Source organism: Zootermopsis nevadensis, unplaced genomic scaffold (genome assembly GCF_977971745.1).
Source record: "Zootermopsis nevadensis isolate Lab colony 2312 unplaced genomic scaffold, Znev_1.0 Znev_ptg000028l, whole genome shotgun sequence".
Lineage (NCBI taxonomy): Eukaryota > Metazoa > Arthropoda > Insecta > Blattodea > Termopsidae > Zootermopsis > Zootermopsis nevadensis.
In genome coordinates this window covers 14,952,893-14,970,053 of record NW_028259160.1, presented here as the reverse complement: position 1 = coordinate 14,970,053, position 17,161 = coordinate 14,952,893, and the positions used below count along the sequence as shown (strand labels likewise).

The 17,161-nt window shown below is 39.4% G+C and overlaps 1 protein-coding gene across 4 annotated transcripts in view; it reads right to left on the bottom strand.

Moving 5' to 3' along the window:
• LOC110832875 (echinoderm microtubule-associated protein-like 2) overlaps window positions 1-15,102 on the bottom strand; it is a 39,501-nt gene extending 24,399 nt beyond the window's left edge. Inside the window, exons 1-2 of one of the 4 annotated variants that reach the window (XM_087357375.1) lie at window positions 14,957-15,102; window positions 6,961-7,360 (exon numbers count right to left, since the gene is read on the bottom strand). In XM_087357375.1, the coding sequence (XP_087213501.1) occupies window positions 6,961-7,039 (79 nt within the window). In that variant the 5' untranslated portion in view covers window positions 7,040-7,360; window positions 14,957-15,102. Of the gene's footprint in view, window positions 1-330; window positions 660-2,361; window positions 3,251-6,960; window positions 7,361-14,956 lie in introns of those variants that run through there. The other 3 variants (XM_087357384.1, XM_087357378.1, XM_087357383.1) reach the window with 3 other exon arrangements.
• Window positions 15,103-17,161: the final 2,059 nt, after the last annotated feature.

Genomic DNA, 17,161 nt, shown 5'->3' with positions numbered 1-17,161 from the left:
GATGTGTGACCTTGACCCTGCTACAGTACTGCATTATGACACGCAGGAGGGAATCTGGCCCGATGGGGTTGTTTCAGAATACACAGCAGCGGTGGGGCTTGGTTAGTTGCCCGAAGTCTGAGCAGAACACAGGAGTCTGTTTTGGACACAACAGATTTCTTCCTCCATTGGGCACCCGGCCGTTGACAGATCGTGCCACTAACATTTCGAAACCGGAGCCTTCATCCATTCCGGTATCATCTACATCCTACATCATCCTCTGTTACTTTCTCTTACGCCCAAATATTCATCATTACTATTGACATAAAACGTATGACAATGAATAAATACTCTCTAGATTTGCATGTTATGTATGGAGGAACGTCACTGAATCCTTGAGCAGCTTGTAAAAATTAATGTATGCAGGGTATTTTTCTCCTTTCATAAATTCGTCCGCAGGCTACACTGGAAAGCGCGGAGGGTGATCTCAGCTGAACACGCAACAGCAAACAGACCGCTGTCAAAAAAAGCAACTTGCACTGTCTGGCTTAACAAGAAGAAGTGACAAGTCTCCGGTCTGACTCTATTGAAAGTGAAAGACTTTTGCAAACACAAGGCCGGTATTTTCGAATTACGTATCTCGTTCACAGCACGGAGAATGCTGACAGACTAACGCAGCTTATTCCATATCACGGCTTATCCTGTATCAGAGAGAGCTTGAGATAATGATGATTCCCACTGGACAAAAATAAATTGTGACGTCATCGCTATCTGCATAAACACAATGAGAAATCATCTTTACGAAGACCATGAGGCCACGTTGTACTTTGACCTTTCGGCTAAAATCGACTTTCGCCGCTGAAAATGTCAAAATATGGGTGTTTTATCAGTAAACAACAAAGTGGTGTTGAACGTTTCGAATTTCTGGAGTTCAAGGCAGAAATTGCATAAAAACACAAAATAACGGTTGGCCAAACTGATTATCGATTGTTCTCTCTCAAATTTCCGTGCACTAACAAATAATTGAATCAATACGAAGTTCGAGGTGTGGTCGCATTATTGCTTAAAATGACGCAGTGGATGTAGGGAAGTTTATAAATCCAATACCTGCGCTACCTGACAAAATCAATTCGCAAAACTTCCTGTCGTATGACACAGCGGTATTTATAGCTGACTGCTAAGCGTCGATGCCAACAACTTATTCTTGCAGACTCTCAATTATGCTAACGAAGCATAATGTCCGTACAGTGGCTGCAAAAATTGAAGACTTCACAGCCAATGACAAACGTACACCCGCAAACTTAGTCAGATGCAACATGCTTCCAGTCCTTAAACGCGCAAATATTCCGGGCTCGCTTACCACTGGCTTCAGCAAATTCTGCTTCACTAAGAGTTCCGAAAGAAAATCACGGCAGTGAAGGCTTAGGAAAAGTTATGAAAACATCATACTACTTCCTAAATACGTCGTCACACTGCGTTGTGAGACTTAACTTATTTATCTGCTGATCTGTTTATCACGCCATTGCCACCTTCATCTTCATGGATTAAGTCGTTTTTCTGCCTGAAGCTCTAAGCTCAAATGTTCAACACGAGTGGATACTTGAATATTACTGTAATCTTTCTAGATCTCTTTTACAAACAAAAATTATTTTTTTGGTTTGCTCGGGTCGTTCATCTTATCCATATATTCTAGCCATTTTGTTTCCGGAATTATTCATTGTTGTATAAACATGCAACTGTGATGAATTAATTATTGGGTTAGAAATACTGAACTTTCTAGACTTACGATATCTTACTTCAATAATCCTCTGAAATAAATATCAGTACGAAGTTTACGTGTTAAATTTAAAATCTCTAAAAAAAACAATCAACAATGCATCTTAACAAGATACTCGTTAGTATTTTGTATTGTTTGCAAATACACTTCACGCTCTGACAGTCAAACCAAACAGTCACAAGAAAATACGTAACACATACACAGAAAAATCTGGTTTTGCATTCTAAAAAGAAAACAAAGATTAGACACGTCTGAAAACGATGCTGTGGAGCATATTTGGGAGGACACAAATTGAGAGAAAGATTGAGAAAATTACACAGTTTCATAATTTGAATTGTTAACATAAAACCGTCAGGGCAATTGCATCAAATGCGTCGATAGGTTGGCCATGCAGTCCGAACGGGAAAAATGATAAATTAATACATTTTGATCACAAAGCCTGTCGGAGCAGAGGTCACGTGGAAGACTTAGGCGAAGAGTTGAGGATAATATTTAAAAAAAACAGCAGAGTGTAAATGTGTGAAACTGGATCTAGCTGGCTCAAGACAGGGCCCAACGACTGTCTTATCTGAACTATAAACACATCTGTACCCACTGCTACTTACTCCAGGCACTCACAACTCCGCTTACTGCATCTCCTGGAACTTCCATCATCACCGTACTATGACACTGGTGTCACTTCCCCGAGTACTTATCGCATTGTTACTTGTATCAGCTTCCTCCACACGCACACACATCACAGATTTTAGAACAGAAAAAAAATGCAAGACCTAAAAATGAACGTCACGTCATACAATAATAATTACAGTCTTGACTGATGTGGACTGGAGACCCTGAGGAATCTTACAATTGAAACGAAAGCTCTTCATGGCGTTTGAGTGACGCTGGAGAGCTAAGGCCAGCAGCGGTTGGAACGGAAGATGGTATAATGAAATGCACATCTCATAACAAGTGGGTAAAAAGTCTATAAACACTTCTCAGCTTGCAGTAATTGACCTTGCATCTAAATTTAAAGTTCATTTATGAGATCAGAGCACATTATATTTATATACTAGTAAACAAGCTAAAACGATTACTACAGTTAATTTTAAAACTTCTTAGACAAAACGCCTGACGACATTTAAGGTCACGAATTCAACTATGCCCGAGATTCTTAACGCAAAATAACTCGAAACGTGTTATTTACAAATGGTTCGTGATCACAAATATTAGCCAAGATCACTTCATTTCCTGCAGAGACCCATCACGAAGCCAAAATCAAAGCAGAGAGACCCCTCGAGAACCACAGCATTCTTGATGATCCAAATCTGTGGGCGGACCTACAGACTTATGACGCGTAAAAACAGCTGATCCTAAGCGTCCGCGGCGTTGGCTTCTCCAACACAAACTGACTTCAACTTACGACGAGGAGAATTAAAACAAAACTATCTGCGTTTCTGAAACATTTTGTCAACAATCGCCCTGGTATCACACAAATACACTTCTCCATTCGGTAAATGTTTTCGCTAAAGAACTAATACTGAAAACTGAGCATGCGATCGCACTGTCGCCAACTTAACAGATGTTAGAACATTCACAGCCATCTGTAGGATCAATAACGGGGAAAAGGTCTACTCGCCGGGGCAAACGCTCTTGCCCGCGTAGGGAACTTCGTGGCTGTTAAATGACTTAACAAAAGACTTGCGTCTGGCGGTCAGTAACCGTTCATTACATTAATTCAAGGAATACGCTGAGAACACCATTCACCCAGTTTGTGATTGGAGTCGCATTTTGGTATGAAGGGTCATACTTGGAAACAAGATAACGTTTAATGTTGTTTCTTTTTCCAGCTACTTCCTTGGAACTAGACAACCTGCAAGGGGCGAAACCCGGAACGGAGAAAGACAATTATTTTAACGCCCATTGCTGACAAAATTAAATGCTTAGCGTGATGATTCTTAGTGTACCAGATAATTACGTCGACCAACAGACGCACAGAGTCAAATGCCATCGGACGTGGAAACGAACCGACAGGACATGACGTCGTGTGGGTGGAGGCCGAGTATGGAAGCTACGCTCAATGAGATTTGTGCAGTTACAAAGAAGTGTCCAAGGTCAGCTTACAGCCCGTGGTTGAGGGATTTTGTTCACTGCCATGTGAACAGTTAGAAGGCGAAAACTTTAGCTAAAAGGCACAGACAGAAGGGACTCCACAAGATATTTACAATCCACGAGCCAGTTAGGTAAACGTCACTCATTTCCCTTGATGTTACAAAATCTGTTTATGAAAAATTTAACATCACTTTATCGACTGCAGACGTTATGTAAAGCCGGGGTAAAAGATTGAGACACACACAGAACGCATAACGGGTGCCACCTGGTGCAGTAGGTTACCGCATACAAGAGCGAAACTTGATTAACGGCGCATTTCGTACACATTTATGGCGAGCAGTTGGTAGCCCCTACTTACCTCTCGAACAGAAGGACAACCCTTGCCCAGTTTCGTATCCTAACCCCTAAAGATTAAATAAAACTCCAGAAACTAAATGCCTGATATTGTCAGTGCGAAATTCAGTCTCTAATTGTAAGTGAAGAACAGAGAAGAGGTAGAAAGCTGTCTTCTGGGTTGTAGCGACATTTAGTCTGGGAGAAGTTTACCGATGTCAGAGGTCCTTGTTGCGATGATTCATCCCCCTGATGATGGAGGCAGCGAGGAACTCTGACAAGTAGCATGTAAGTAGAAAATTACAAATATAATCATTTTGTTGGATGCCGAAAGGGCAGAGACCGCTTGAGAAATACCGGAGAAGACGGAAGGCTCTTTAAAAGTGAGGCATTAAAAGAGTGGAATGTGCTGAAGTGATTCAGGACAAGTTCCACTCACTGTCTGACTATTGAACACGGTAATAAATCTTAGGGTTGAATAAACAAAGGGGGATTTCTTGACATGAACAACAACTATGATCTTTTCTAGGACTCTGCTTCGTAAATATAGCACCGAAGGAGCATGTGTTATCGGAGAATAAAGTGCAATTGTTTACTAATATTATTGGTTACGTGAACCTGTTTTTCCCATGGCTATAAGCTGCTATGACATCAAAAGTAACTTGTGACCTTCGCATCGCGCATCCTGTGCCAACCACACCGCCTCACTCCGACACAATGCAGAGACCGAGCCAACACCTGTTCTGCCTCCTGAACCCCATACCCAAACAATGTTCCGTGAACTACGTCGAAAACAGGGAATCTGAACAGACAGCACATCTTCCCTTCCAGTGGCGGCTCCTTTATTTATAACCTGATTCGTATTCTGAGGGTCTTGGGTTCGAATGTCGGCCCGGAGACCGGCCATCCTGGCAGATTTTTCGAGGCTCTCCTCAGTCACGACACGAAACAGACGTAACCAACTACACGTAGCAAAGTCCCTATTGAGAAGCTGACAGTCGCTCGGGTCATGGGCGACTCCGCCACAACCACCCCGCAGCCTGTCACTTTACTGCCACCAGAAAACAATTATTTCCATAACTATCGCCATTGTGAAATTCATCATTATCAGCTACAGTCTGGTGCAGTATTAAATGTCACTCAAAGGGCACCGACCGATAGTGGCATGATCATTGCCAACCTCTGAAATATTTAACTGAAAATAATTTTAGAAACAGCCATTTGACGAATCTATGCTTAAGATACTTCCAGACAGACGTAAACTCCTCTACACCATTTCTGGTATGTTTCAAAAATTATCTTCAATATATATTAATTTGTTTTCTATTTTACTAATATTCATTTAACCTTTATGTTATTTACATTACAGACTGATACAAAAACAACAAAACGCTCACCCACACTAAAGTCACATTGAGCATGATGTATATATACAGAACAACATCGAGTGTGTTATTAAAAATGGAATAAAAATCTGAAAAAGAACATCGTTTGGTATCTGGTAAAAATCTAATAAAAATGCACGCTAGCATAATGTATGAAAATTGTATTTGAATTATTTATCGTTTTGAAGCTTTATATAATTATATACACCTGAGGATGGTTCTTTTAGGAACTGAAACATGTCGTGAAACATGAAAAATGATGGTCTAATGTAAATCGAATATTTCGATAAAGAACATCATTTAATATTTTAAATATTTTAAATGTTAATTATTGTAATATTTAATAAGAATTTATTGTGATTAGACGGACAAGATTTAATATATAATATATACGAATCTATGCTTGATTAGAAAGTCTGTTAATTCAAAAACGTCCCATCATCTGCAGTGGGTAAGTATGAATAATTATAACAAACATCTAAAAATCCAATATTTCAAATATAATTTAAAATCTGTACAAACGACCGGCACGTAATTGTTTTCATAACATCGCGGCGTCCTTTATTCAACAGCGTTTTCTGAAACTCACCCTCATCGAATCTTTGGAAACGCCTGTCCACCGAAAAATCGCACGCCACGTGATAGAGAGAGGGGGGGAATAGTAACAAAACATTAACAAGAATCTTTTGGAAATGCATCTCTCAACGAAATTTGTTCGGAAGCTACAAACCATGGCCAATATGAAAACAGTAGCATAAGTAGACACTGATTTCGTTTCTAGTTGTTTTACCTGTACTTATCACAACGAACAGATAAGGCTTATAAGGTACATGCGATGTTATTACATCATGGTCAACTGATGCAACACTCCCATATGGACATATCCTGTCTACAAACGGGTGTGCCAAAGAAACGTGCTCCGTGACCAAACGACGTGTTATATGGCAAGTTACAGGCCAGTTCATTGCTAAATAAATCCTCTCTCTCAAAAGACTGGAAGCTTCATTATGCAGACGTCCTCAAGAACGCCTCATTCAATTGACATGCTGAGTAACGTGCTGTATCGCTGATTCATCCAGTTCACACAAAACAGAATTACGACACAAAGGTCAGAGATAACAGGCGGACGGAAAAAGCTTCCTGGTGTGTAATCTTCGCCCAGTAGTGTTAGGGCCACTAACGACGATGAAATTGGAGAGACATGTAGCACGCAAGGAAAACCTCGAGGAATGTCACAGGCCCAGGAGCGATGATAATATTAAAATAATCTTTAAAAGTAGAATCTGAATTATATGTTATTAGCCCATGTAAGGATACATAGAATGTATGAAAATTTCAAAAAAAAACAACATAAATCTGTCATTATTTTGACAGGCATGAAGTAAAAACACTTACCCATTCCTGAGGACGATGCAAGTTCATGTTGTCTTCCTGCCGTAGCCCCAGGGGCGCCATGACGTCCATTCAAACGCATTCCGGAGGAAAGACACAACAGTACTGTCACAGGAAGCAGAAGACAGCCATCCAGGTGTTTTAGCACACACTGTACACTGGCACGCGGGACCCACTCATGCCGAGATGGATTAAGCAGTTGTAACGATTACAATCTACGTACTTCAGTAGCAAACACGACCGTTCTCACGTTATCAATACGGACAAATTTCGCAATACAGAGGATAAACTTGGTGAGGATAATTGCTGCTGTTATTAGTATTGGAATCACTGGAGTTCGACGAATATCACAGTTGTCGGCCTCAGATTACAGCTGTCAGTTACTGCCAGTCCTTGAAGTGATCTGAAACATAAATTCCACGGCTCTGAGACACCAGACTGAAGTTTGAATATTGTTTCTTAGCAGAGAAAGCAACTGTCTGATGATGCAATAATGACACCACCGCGCAGTTTACAACAGCTGGCAATGACGGTTAGTGTTATGCCTCATGAAGGTAGTTAAAAAAGAAAGCCTCAGTTTACAAAATGTTTTTTTATGAAACCAGCTTATAATAAGGCAAAAGTAATTACTTCACTGCCGTATTTTAAACAACTTAGTAATACCTCTCCACACGATCTCTTAAATACTCGATGCTAGCAAACACTATGGTAGTAGATTTCACCACGTTTCCTTCTGATCAGAAAACCCGACTGGAAGAGAATACTTGGAGGACCATGGCGTACATGGGAGGACAATATTAAAGTTGATGTTAAAGAAATGGGATGGAAGGTGGTGGACTGGATTAATCTGGGACCAGTCGCCGACATTTGTGAAATAAGGAAAGTTTCAGGTCACGTATCGCGTACACAGGAACCAAGGCAATACTGAAACGAATACGTTTGTATTATTACGAAAGCAATACAGAGTTTTGCTACTACCGTATTTCTTTTTTTTGTTAAAAAAACACTCTTTTACACTTTAAAACTTCTGAAATCGGGGTGCGTCTTACAGTTAACGGCGTCTAAGAATCGATAGCGTTTTTTTCCTGATAGAGATCGATAATGCGCCTGATAATCGACGGAGTCTTTATATCGAGGAAATACGATATTTTGCACTCGTTCGTTCGAGTGCTCAAAATCGAATGAATGCAATGTCCACACGATAATTTCCTCATGTTTCGTTTACTTCACACAGACTGCGCTGCACGACAAAAGGGTTAATCGATTGAATTATGAGGGGAAGAATCCCGCAATGTGTTTTGAAGATCAAGACACGTTCTTTAAAGAAGAATGCGGTCATGACACCGTTAGTACTTGGAATGTTGCTTGCCGATTGAAGTGCCCGGAAATGCTTCCACGTTAATGCATTCATACGAACTCAGTTTCGGAGACCGTTTGGTCAAATGAGTAACTTACGACTTCAACAGGTGTTTTTATTAACAGAACAGAACTTAAAAAGTCTATATGAGAAACAATAATGTTTTAGGACTTTTATTTACGCTTTGATACATTCAAACGTTCTACGAAAAAGTTCTCAAGGAAATATCAGACGATTTACGAAAGACATATGAATAATAACTAACATTGCCATCAGGTATCTTTCCACCTTTCTTCACCAGGATTTAAACAAATTGCATTCGTTTTATGCGGGCTGCAAACGTATGCATTAGGAAACCGAAATGAGCTTTGATATTTCCACAGAATTACTAATTTTCTAGCAATTAGTCGCCATCTTTTGAAACAAGGTAAGATCACGATGGCCAATTAATACAATGCGATTAATTTGTTAAAACTTTAATGCGTTTTCAGAATTATTTTCCCAGCTACACTGTAACTTATAGGCTATAAACGACCTACTTTAACATCCACTCCTGTTGTGTTTTATTTGAGCTAGGGATTTGAAATTTTATTAAATATTATTTACATTGCCTTCATGCTTCGAAGTTTAACCTGAGACCGTGTAAGAGTACAGACTTGTCGTATGCACAAATGAAATGTGGACACGCATCACACAAAATATTTAACACAATGGGAGTTGGACTGCTTTTTTGCAGGGGTAACCGAGACAAGGCATTTGGTAAACGCACAAGAGTACAGTTTTCCAACGGTTGTCTTTAACATTCTTCGAAGCTGGCGTCTCAATAAGCACGCAGACTACACAGAATATCAATGAACATGCCCTCATACCCAGGAGAGCAGACATTAGTAAAAATTATGCCTTTGGTTAAATGAATTACTGAAATTATATTATAAGATAGTGTAGTTGCGTCATATTGTGATTTATTAAATTAAAATTAAATTATTTGGTTATTCCGTCAAATCACAATGTATTTAAATAAGAAAATTAAAATATCATTCTGTGTTAAATATCGAATAATCGATTTACAATTGGAACAGTTACAACATGTTTCGGTTTTATTAAACCATCATCAGGTGTAAAATTATATTAAATTTAAAACTAATTGTAATTGAGTTTTAAATTTAATATAAAACTAATTGTAACTGAGTTTTAAATTTAATATAATTTTACACCTGATGATGGTTTAATAAAACCGAAACATGTTGTAACTGTTCCAATTGTAAATCGATTATTCGATATGGAACACAGAATGATATTTTAATTATCTTATTTTAAATACATTGTGATTTGACGGAATAACCAAATAATTTAATTTTAATGAAATTATATTAATTTATTTTAGTTTCTAATCGTCCCGAAGAGAGAGATTAGTTAAAAAATTTCCTGTTTTCTGTTTAATATACTTTCCCTCATCAGTTGCAGTAGGAATTTACAGCAAAACAGATCCAAAGAGGAATGTAGTACGTCTTAACTACTGCACCTTCACTTGTGCTAATTCACGAGATGTTCCAAGAGCTTGTCGATGACCTCTAAGAAACGGCAAACTCTCTAGCCGCAGAGGTAAAACTCGCGTACGCTTCTTAAATACGTGCATTGAAGTTTCGAGTGTTCTTGCCGTAATGAACACACAGACCTTAACGTACTTCACAAATAAAGTTAAGAGGTGTGAAGTGCGGAGAACGATGTGGCCAAAATAAAGCATCTTTGAGACCGTCGTCTCATCCGTTACCCGTCGGGCTGATATCACGTGTACTCGAAAGTCTTACGACGTTAGCTTTGGACCTAAGGCGTGTAAGAGACAAGAAATGCGAACAGAATTTTTTTAAAAAAAATGTCCGTTCGATAGACTACGGCAGGATAACGTTAAAATGTATCTCAAGGTTTTGTCGTATGCTTCGGTATTAGCGACGTTTAACTTTCGGTTTCTGATTCCATGGCCCTGTTTGGTTAGAAATATCTTTATCTGTTTAAGAGCGCTGATATCATCCCAGTAGCCTTAAAATGTTCATCTTGAAGTTGTGATAAGATTTGAGATACTTATAAAGCACAATCTTGACATTTACTTGCAGTGTAAATCCTTGTTTGATTACACTGACAACAAATCCATTTTGTAAAATCAGGCAGCACAACACAAGAGGCTGAAACTAAGACCGATAATATTACTTAGATTAGAGTAAAGTGTAGAATGAATAATGAACTGGAAAGAAAGTATAAAGAAGCAGTCGTAGCTTAGGTACTACCCTGATATTTTCCTGGAGAGCCTGAGTAAAACCACACACATCTCGATCAGGATATTTGAGCCCAGATTTGAACCCGAGGCCTCCCGAATATGAAGCAGGAGTAACCACTCAGCAGAAACGTTCTGTTTTAGTTTTTCCTTACTTAATCTGTCCCAGATCCAAATTTCTTCGTCAGAACCGTTTTCGCAGATGTCCTTGGTCTGTATCACGTGTGGGACCAAATTTCACGTCAACACAAAAGAAGAGAAATGATTCTTCTGTACACCTGAATCTTTAGTTTTCCGAATGGATCGTTCTATGCACACCTGTTAAATCTTTCTCTCGCTCCAAATGCAAATCGACATGCAGACTTTGTGAAAAGAGAAAGCATTGCCTATTGTGGTAGGGTGTCATTAAAATGAAACAATAGTATTCCATATTGTGGCTCTGACCCAGAAGACATGTGTCCAGGGAAGGCAATAAGAGTGAGTCATAAAACCGGTTAGTGCTAAACGTTCCAAGGAATTTCGATCGGCCGGCTTATTCTGGCACAGTTCTGCAGAGTGAGGTAATAAATCTGGCATTTGGTGAAAGGAAATGAAAATCAGTGGATGAAGACAACTCAGGACCAAAACTGCAGATAAAAGCTGGAATGCAGGCTGTCGAGGTCGAAGAATCTCATACAAAATAGGCCGTCGAAAATCCCGTCCGACTATCAACACATTATGGATGGACCGCAGTGTGACCAACTGAATGTATGTTTAGTGCCAGAAGGGCGTAGGAAACTGCCGCGACCAATCTCAGGGTACTATCCCAGTTTTCGCTCAGGAAGCCCGAGGGAATAAAACGACAAGAATAACCCGTGGGAACAGTCTGGATTCAGGCAGTGATTATGAAGATTATTTGAATAAAAATTTCCTTGGATATTATCCATCGTCTAGTAAAATATAAAATATAAAACGTAAAACGACGTTTCGGAGATGGGACTCTATCTCCGTCTTCAGGTTCCTACACAGTTGGGCCCACTAGATAGAGCTAATCCCTATCTCCGGACCTAGTAAATATAAAACGTAAAACGACGTTTCGGAGATGGGACTCTATCTCCGTCTTCAGGTTCCTACACAGTTGGGCCCACTAGATCAGGGGTGGCCAACCCAAATGATCTTTCGGGCCACTTTGGAAATGCATCATAACTCCGCGGGCCACAAAGTTAATTTTTTCTCATAATTTCGACAGATAATTTTTGAATATATGGATGCACAAATAATGTATTTTTTTAATACATTGGTTTTCACTACTTTGGCCATTATAAAATAAATATATTTTGTAAAAGTGTGATGAATCTCGCGGGCCGGAAAAATGTTCAAGGCGGGCCACATGCGGCCCGCGGGTTGGCCACCCCTGCACTAGATAGAGCTAATCCCTATCTCCGGACCTAGTAAATATAAAACGTAAAACGACGTTTCGGAGATGGGACTCTATCTCCGTCTTCAGGTTCCTACACAGTTGGGTCCACTAGATAGAGCTAATCCCTATCTCCGGACCTAGTAAATATAAAACGTAAAACGACGTTTCGGAGATGGGACTCTATCTCCGTCTTCAGGTTCCTACACAGTTGGGCCCACTCCGTCCGGAGATAGGGATTAGCTCTATCTAGTGGGCCCAACTGTGTAGGAACCTGAAGACGGAGATAGAGTCCCATCTCCGAAACGTCGTTTTACGTTTCATATTTTATATTTTACTAGACGATGGATAATATCCAAGGAAATTTTTTATTCAAATGACTCTTCACTACAAGAAGTTTTAGATTTGATATGAAGATTATTGTCTTCTGGCATGTTGCGCGTTGTAGTTTATCGGAGTTTCAAATCATAAAGGCCTCCAATATCGCAAGAACCTCTGAAATGTCGTTAACTTCTATGATGACAGCGATCTTCAGTCAATTAGAAATGGGCAACTAATCGAATACTACGTCAACATCTCTGTCCCTTGACTGGGCTTCATGTGCAACAGGTTAGTGCAGCGAAAACGTTCTCCAGACTTGTATTTGGGACGTACTCGGTTCGAATCTCGGCTGGTCGACCAAGCGAATGCCAGGGTAATGCCTTGATACAGGTCATGCACGTCCGTCTCTGCTCATGAACATCTGCCCGTCTGAAGGCCGGCTTGTGTCCGTCTGCGTTCGAGATTACGTCGCAAGTAAATATTTGTGTTTAATTTATGCTTGTAACGACGCACAACCGACTTAACTGTGTTTCATAAGGTCACAAAAAACACAAACTTTATAATCAATTCACAATTTAGATGTTTCTGCCTGTTGTATCTGCAAACGATCTCAACTTGACCTCTATACAAGTATTCATGCAAATTTCATTCTGTTTTGGACTGAAAATTAAAATTAAACCGTTATCTCTGTTGTGATCACTGCGCAGTCGCACGAAACAGACAATGATACCCTGCCCGTATCAAATACCGGGGCCGTTGGAATATGCGTTGGTTCGTCGTTGCTTCTCGTTGTAACTCAGAAAACTGTAGCTCCTCTTTCAAAAATCGAAAGGTTTTTCGTATCTTCGCCTCTATTTAGTTTATTATTTCTCATTATAATAGACTAACAATGAGCAGTCCTCATAAGAACCCGGGGACTTTATAAATAACGACATGGAAAAGATATTAGAACAAGAGGTTGTGGCCAATTTTATGACATTATACCAGCATATACCTGGAAGGGCCGAGGAAAACACAAAATGTTACGACAGGATAAATTCGAACCCTGATACTTCGGAATACAAAGTACGAGTGCTAACAATTCAACATTTGGTATCTTACAGAAATGTTTTATGATGACGTCAACTGGGATCGTGTCCTAGAGCCATCGAATTCTGTTCATTCCGAGGAAACAGAAAGTGTAGTTGACCGCCGTGGAATTTGTAAGTCTTCGTCCAGGGTGTACTTTACGTACAATGCCGTTTTAATTAAGCCCACGTAGAAACACGCCTAAAGGGGCGAAGTAATTCAGTTTGGAGTACGAATTAGCATACACACTGATTTTGGATTCTTCAACGGACTTAGTTAATTGCATAATACGTAATAATAATGATCAACATTTCATGGAAGCTTTAACATGACTAGATAAATGTAACGATATATTAACATTTTATGTTATTCTACGACAGACCGTTAATAATTTAACGTAAATTTATAAATACGGCCAAAAATTTGATTTTATAAAACTGACTTCAATATATTCGATCTAACTTGAAAAACTGGACAAGAAATTCATTTCCATGAAAGATAAATAATCATTACAATATCCACAAAAGCTCCCCCTGCAATGAATTAATCCTACCCTTAGCCAGTTCAATCCGTTCCCCTCCTTCATATCAGTTTCTGGCCTCTTCCGTTCAGACTTCCAAACCAAAATTTTGCAAGGCTTTCTTCCACGCGTCGTACATTATACACAAAATTTAGTCCGACTGTTATATGACGAAATATTTTCTTCTATGTGTGCACCAGTTTTAGAGTAAGCCTACACATGTTTTCCACATGTGTTCTTCGCGATTTTATACACCGACTAGCCTTGACCAAACACAGCGACTGAGTGGAGAACACTACTTCATATTAGAGAGGTCCCGGGTTTAAATCTCGGCCAGAAGACTAGTTATACTGACTGATGTCTTTCGTAGTTTTCCTCAACCCCTCCAGTTAAATTCAGAAATAAAAGATAAAGTTCTCCCTTGTACTACATTAAGCACGTCATATACTGGTTGAGAAAAAATCTATTACAGTTAGTGCCTTTAATTAGTCCCTTTCCAATTCATTAATTATCCTATCATTTGACCCTTGTAATTCGGAACTACTGACAGTGGTTATATAAACCACAAATAAAATATAAACTGTGTTTGATGTTAATTTACTACAGGCACAAACAGATTGTTTTGAAGCTAATTGTACGATAAACAGGGCACGCCACATTGAACCAATAGAATGCATATTTCCATGTACCATGTTAAATGTTCATCGCCCCGAAAGTATTTCAAACAAAGGCTGTGTGTCTTAACGGATTCCACACATTGGCCTACACCACTTTTCGTTCCGCTAGTCATTTTCACAAAGTGTATTAGGTTTTATTTAAATCAGGGATAATATAACAATGACATTAACCTAAATTTAAATTCGTCCTGGCCTTTCAGAGCAGGTTTCCATGCCAAATTTCAACAGATTCCGCGTGTGTACAAGGTAATATAACAGGCTGCATAATCCGAAGGCTCTGTGGCTTAACCTCAATTGTGTATAAAACAATCTTGCAACTGATACTGTCAAACGAAAATTAACTCGTTTGCTACGGCTACAATTCCAAAAGAAAGTTTGCAAACAGCATTACCTAGAGTTCAGGCTTCCCACGATGAGCATAGTCCGCGTAAATACAAAGCAAACTGCGTCACAATTGTATTGAAAGGCCACCAAGCAACACAAACGGAGACTGCTTACTGCCGACTACAACGCTAGTAACAAGGTTTTGGCTTCCACGTGTACTAGCCTTATTGCAAATATGTACCTTCACCTGTCATTTCAAGGTGAAGTTACCTGGTGGTGTTGCAGTCAAATGATTCAACTTCATCCCATTCTAACCCTGTAACTTTCTTTGAACATTTCTTTCATTTATACTCGCTGTTGTAGTAAAAATTAGCAAGTGTTTTCTTACGTGGCGTTGCTTGCAAAAGGTCTCGGGAGAAAGCGAAACCTGCCGGAGGGGAACATGAGATCCTGCAGGTGACTTGCTATCAGTAGGACAGAAAACGTTGACTGTGAGATGTGCTACAGATGTGCCGAAAATAACCTATAATTCATTAGGAAGAGTGCTTGTACAAACCCGTATGGAGACACTGCTTGTTTTCTTTCTCAAGGTAACAAAAATTGAAATGCGAAGTGGAATAACTAGGAGTCATGCTTGTAAAATAATGCCCAGGAAAACAAACTCTGTAAATGAAGTCACAAATAGATGCTAATGTAATCGATTACATTCCCAGCAACTACGAAATCAAAAGGTTCGTTACCATGTTCACAAAAGCCTTATCCTACGCCAGATAAATCCTATTCACACCACAACCTATCAATTTAAGACCCATTTTAATATGGGCATCCCATCTACCCTTAGGTCTTTTAAGTGGTCTCTTTCCTTCCTCCTGTTACTTCTTTTCTCTTATGTCAAGTTATTCTCCTCAGGACTCCGTTAGTTGGTTAGGAAATTAACCGATGCGTAAATAATATCTAGCAGGTCTGCTGTAATGTAGCAGAAATTTGCCAATCGTTCTGGAACAAAATGTCGCACGGGTTATAAGGCATATCTTCACCTGTAACATCTTCTTACATCATCTGATCGGATGGCTGGAATTCTTCTAGAATGAATACGTTGGATTGTAGTCAGAACAGCGTGCTGCCTACTAAAGAGGCTGATGGGGCTAACGAACGCGTTACGAAGTGTATGAGCGATAACGTCTCGGATAGCCAAACAGGGGTGATCCTAAAGCTTCGAGGTTATAAGTCATCCTAAAAAATACTATGGCAAATATGCTGCCGAGGACAGCCGGTGAGATATGGTCTCTTCACGCTTGGGGTTTAGGCGTATGGGAGACTCCAAAACCCTAAATACAAATTTCACAAAATGCTTTGGAACGGGACAGTATTACGATCTAATAAACGGAACACATGTCATGAATTTGTTTTATAAATTTCCCAAGGGGTTCTGTACGTAAGTACACTTATTGTCTTGACAGGATGACGAATACCAAAGGCATCACATTTCAATAGCAAAGCAAAGCATGCAAACGCAATTGTAGATGTCAAACGACACGAAGTTACATATCCACGTTGCATACATTACAATACATGTAAGAATAACAATCAAGGATGTATTATTTTCACTGCCTATAATATGTGCTGCAATGTTTTTACGTGGCGAATTATTCCAAGTTCTCATTCCGGATGAACAGCCATTCACATTTAATTATAATGCAATAATAAAACACAAATAATACTGACGTCTGTTCGTATAGCGTATCATGTATCCAACCTTCCAGTACAGTGAACACCAAGGTGCTATTGTACAAAGCCATATTGAAATGGGTGTCGATTAATTAAATATTAGCACTCAACAAAGACATGCCGCTTATACAGACTATATTATATTCCCTGTGCTAAAGTTGTTCTTAATTCGACGTCAATGCGCATCTAATTAAGCAAGCCAGTATGTAAATTCTAATTTAAACTTCATATACTGTAGCTGCTTCGGTATATGACGACGTATTTATGACGTTGTTGCGCAAAATCACACAACGGATCTAAGGTAACAAACACACGAGGCAACATCGTGCTGTGACATGAACTCCAGCATAACGTAAATATTAAATTTCCACCACAACAATCGACCCAATAGAACTCATCGTTTATGGTTACACCAGTGAAGTGTTACACATGGAATTACTTTTAAATATAGTTTTATGAGTAACTGTCACTTCCATAGATTTGTAACTGTGACCAAATTTCTTGAAAATGGATTGAGTTCATGTAAAACATGATAATTCTTTTT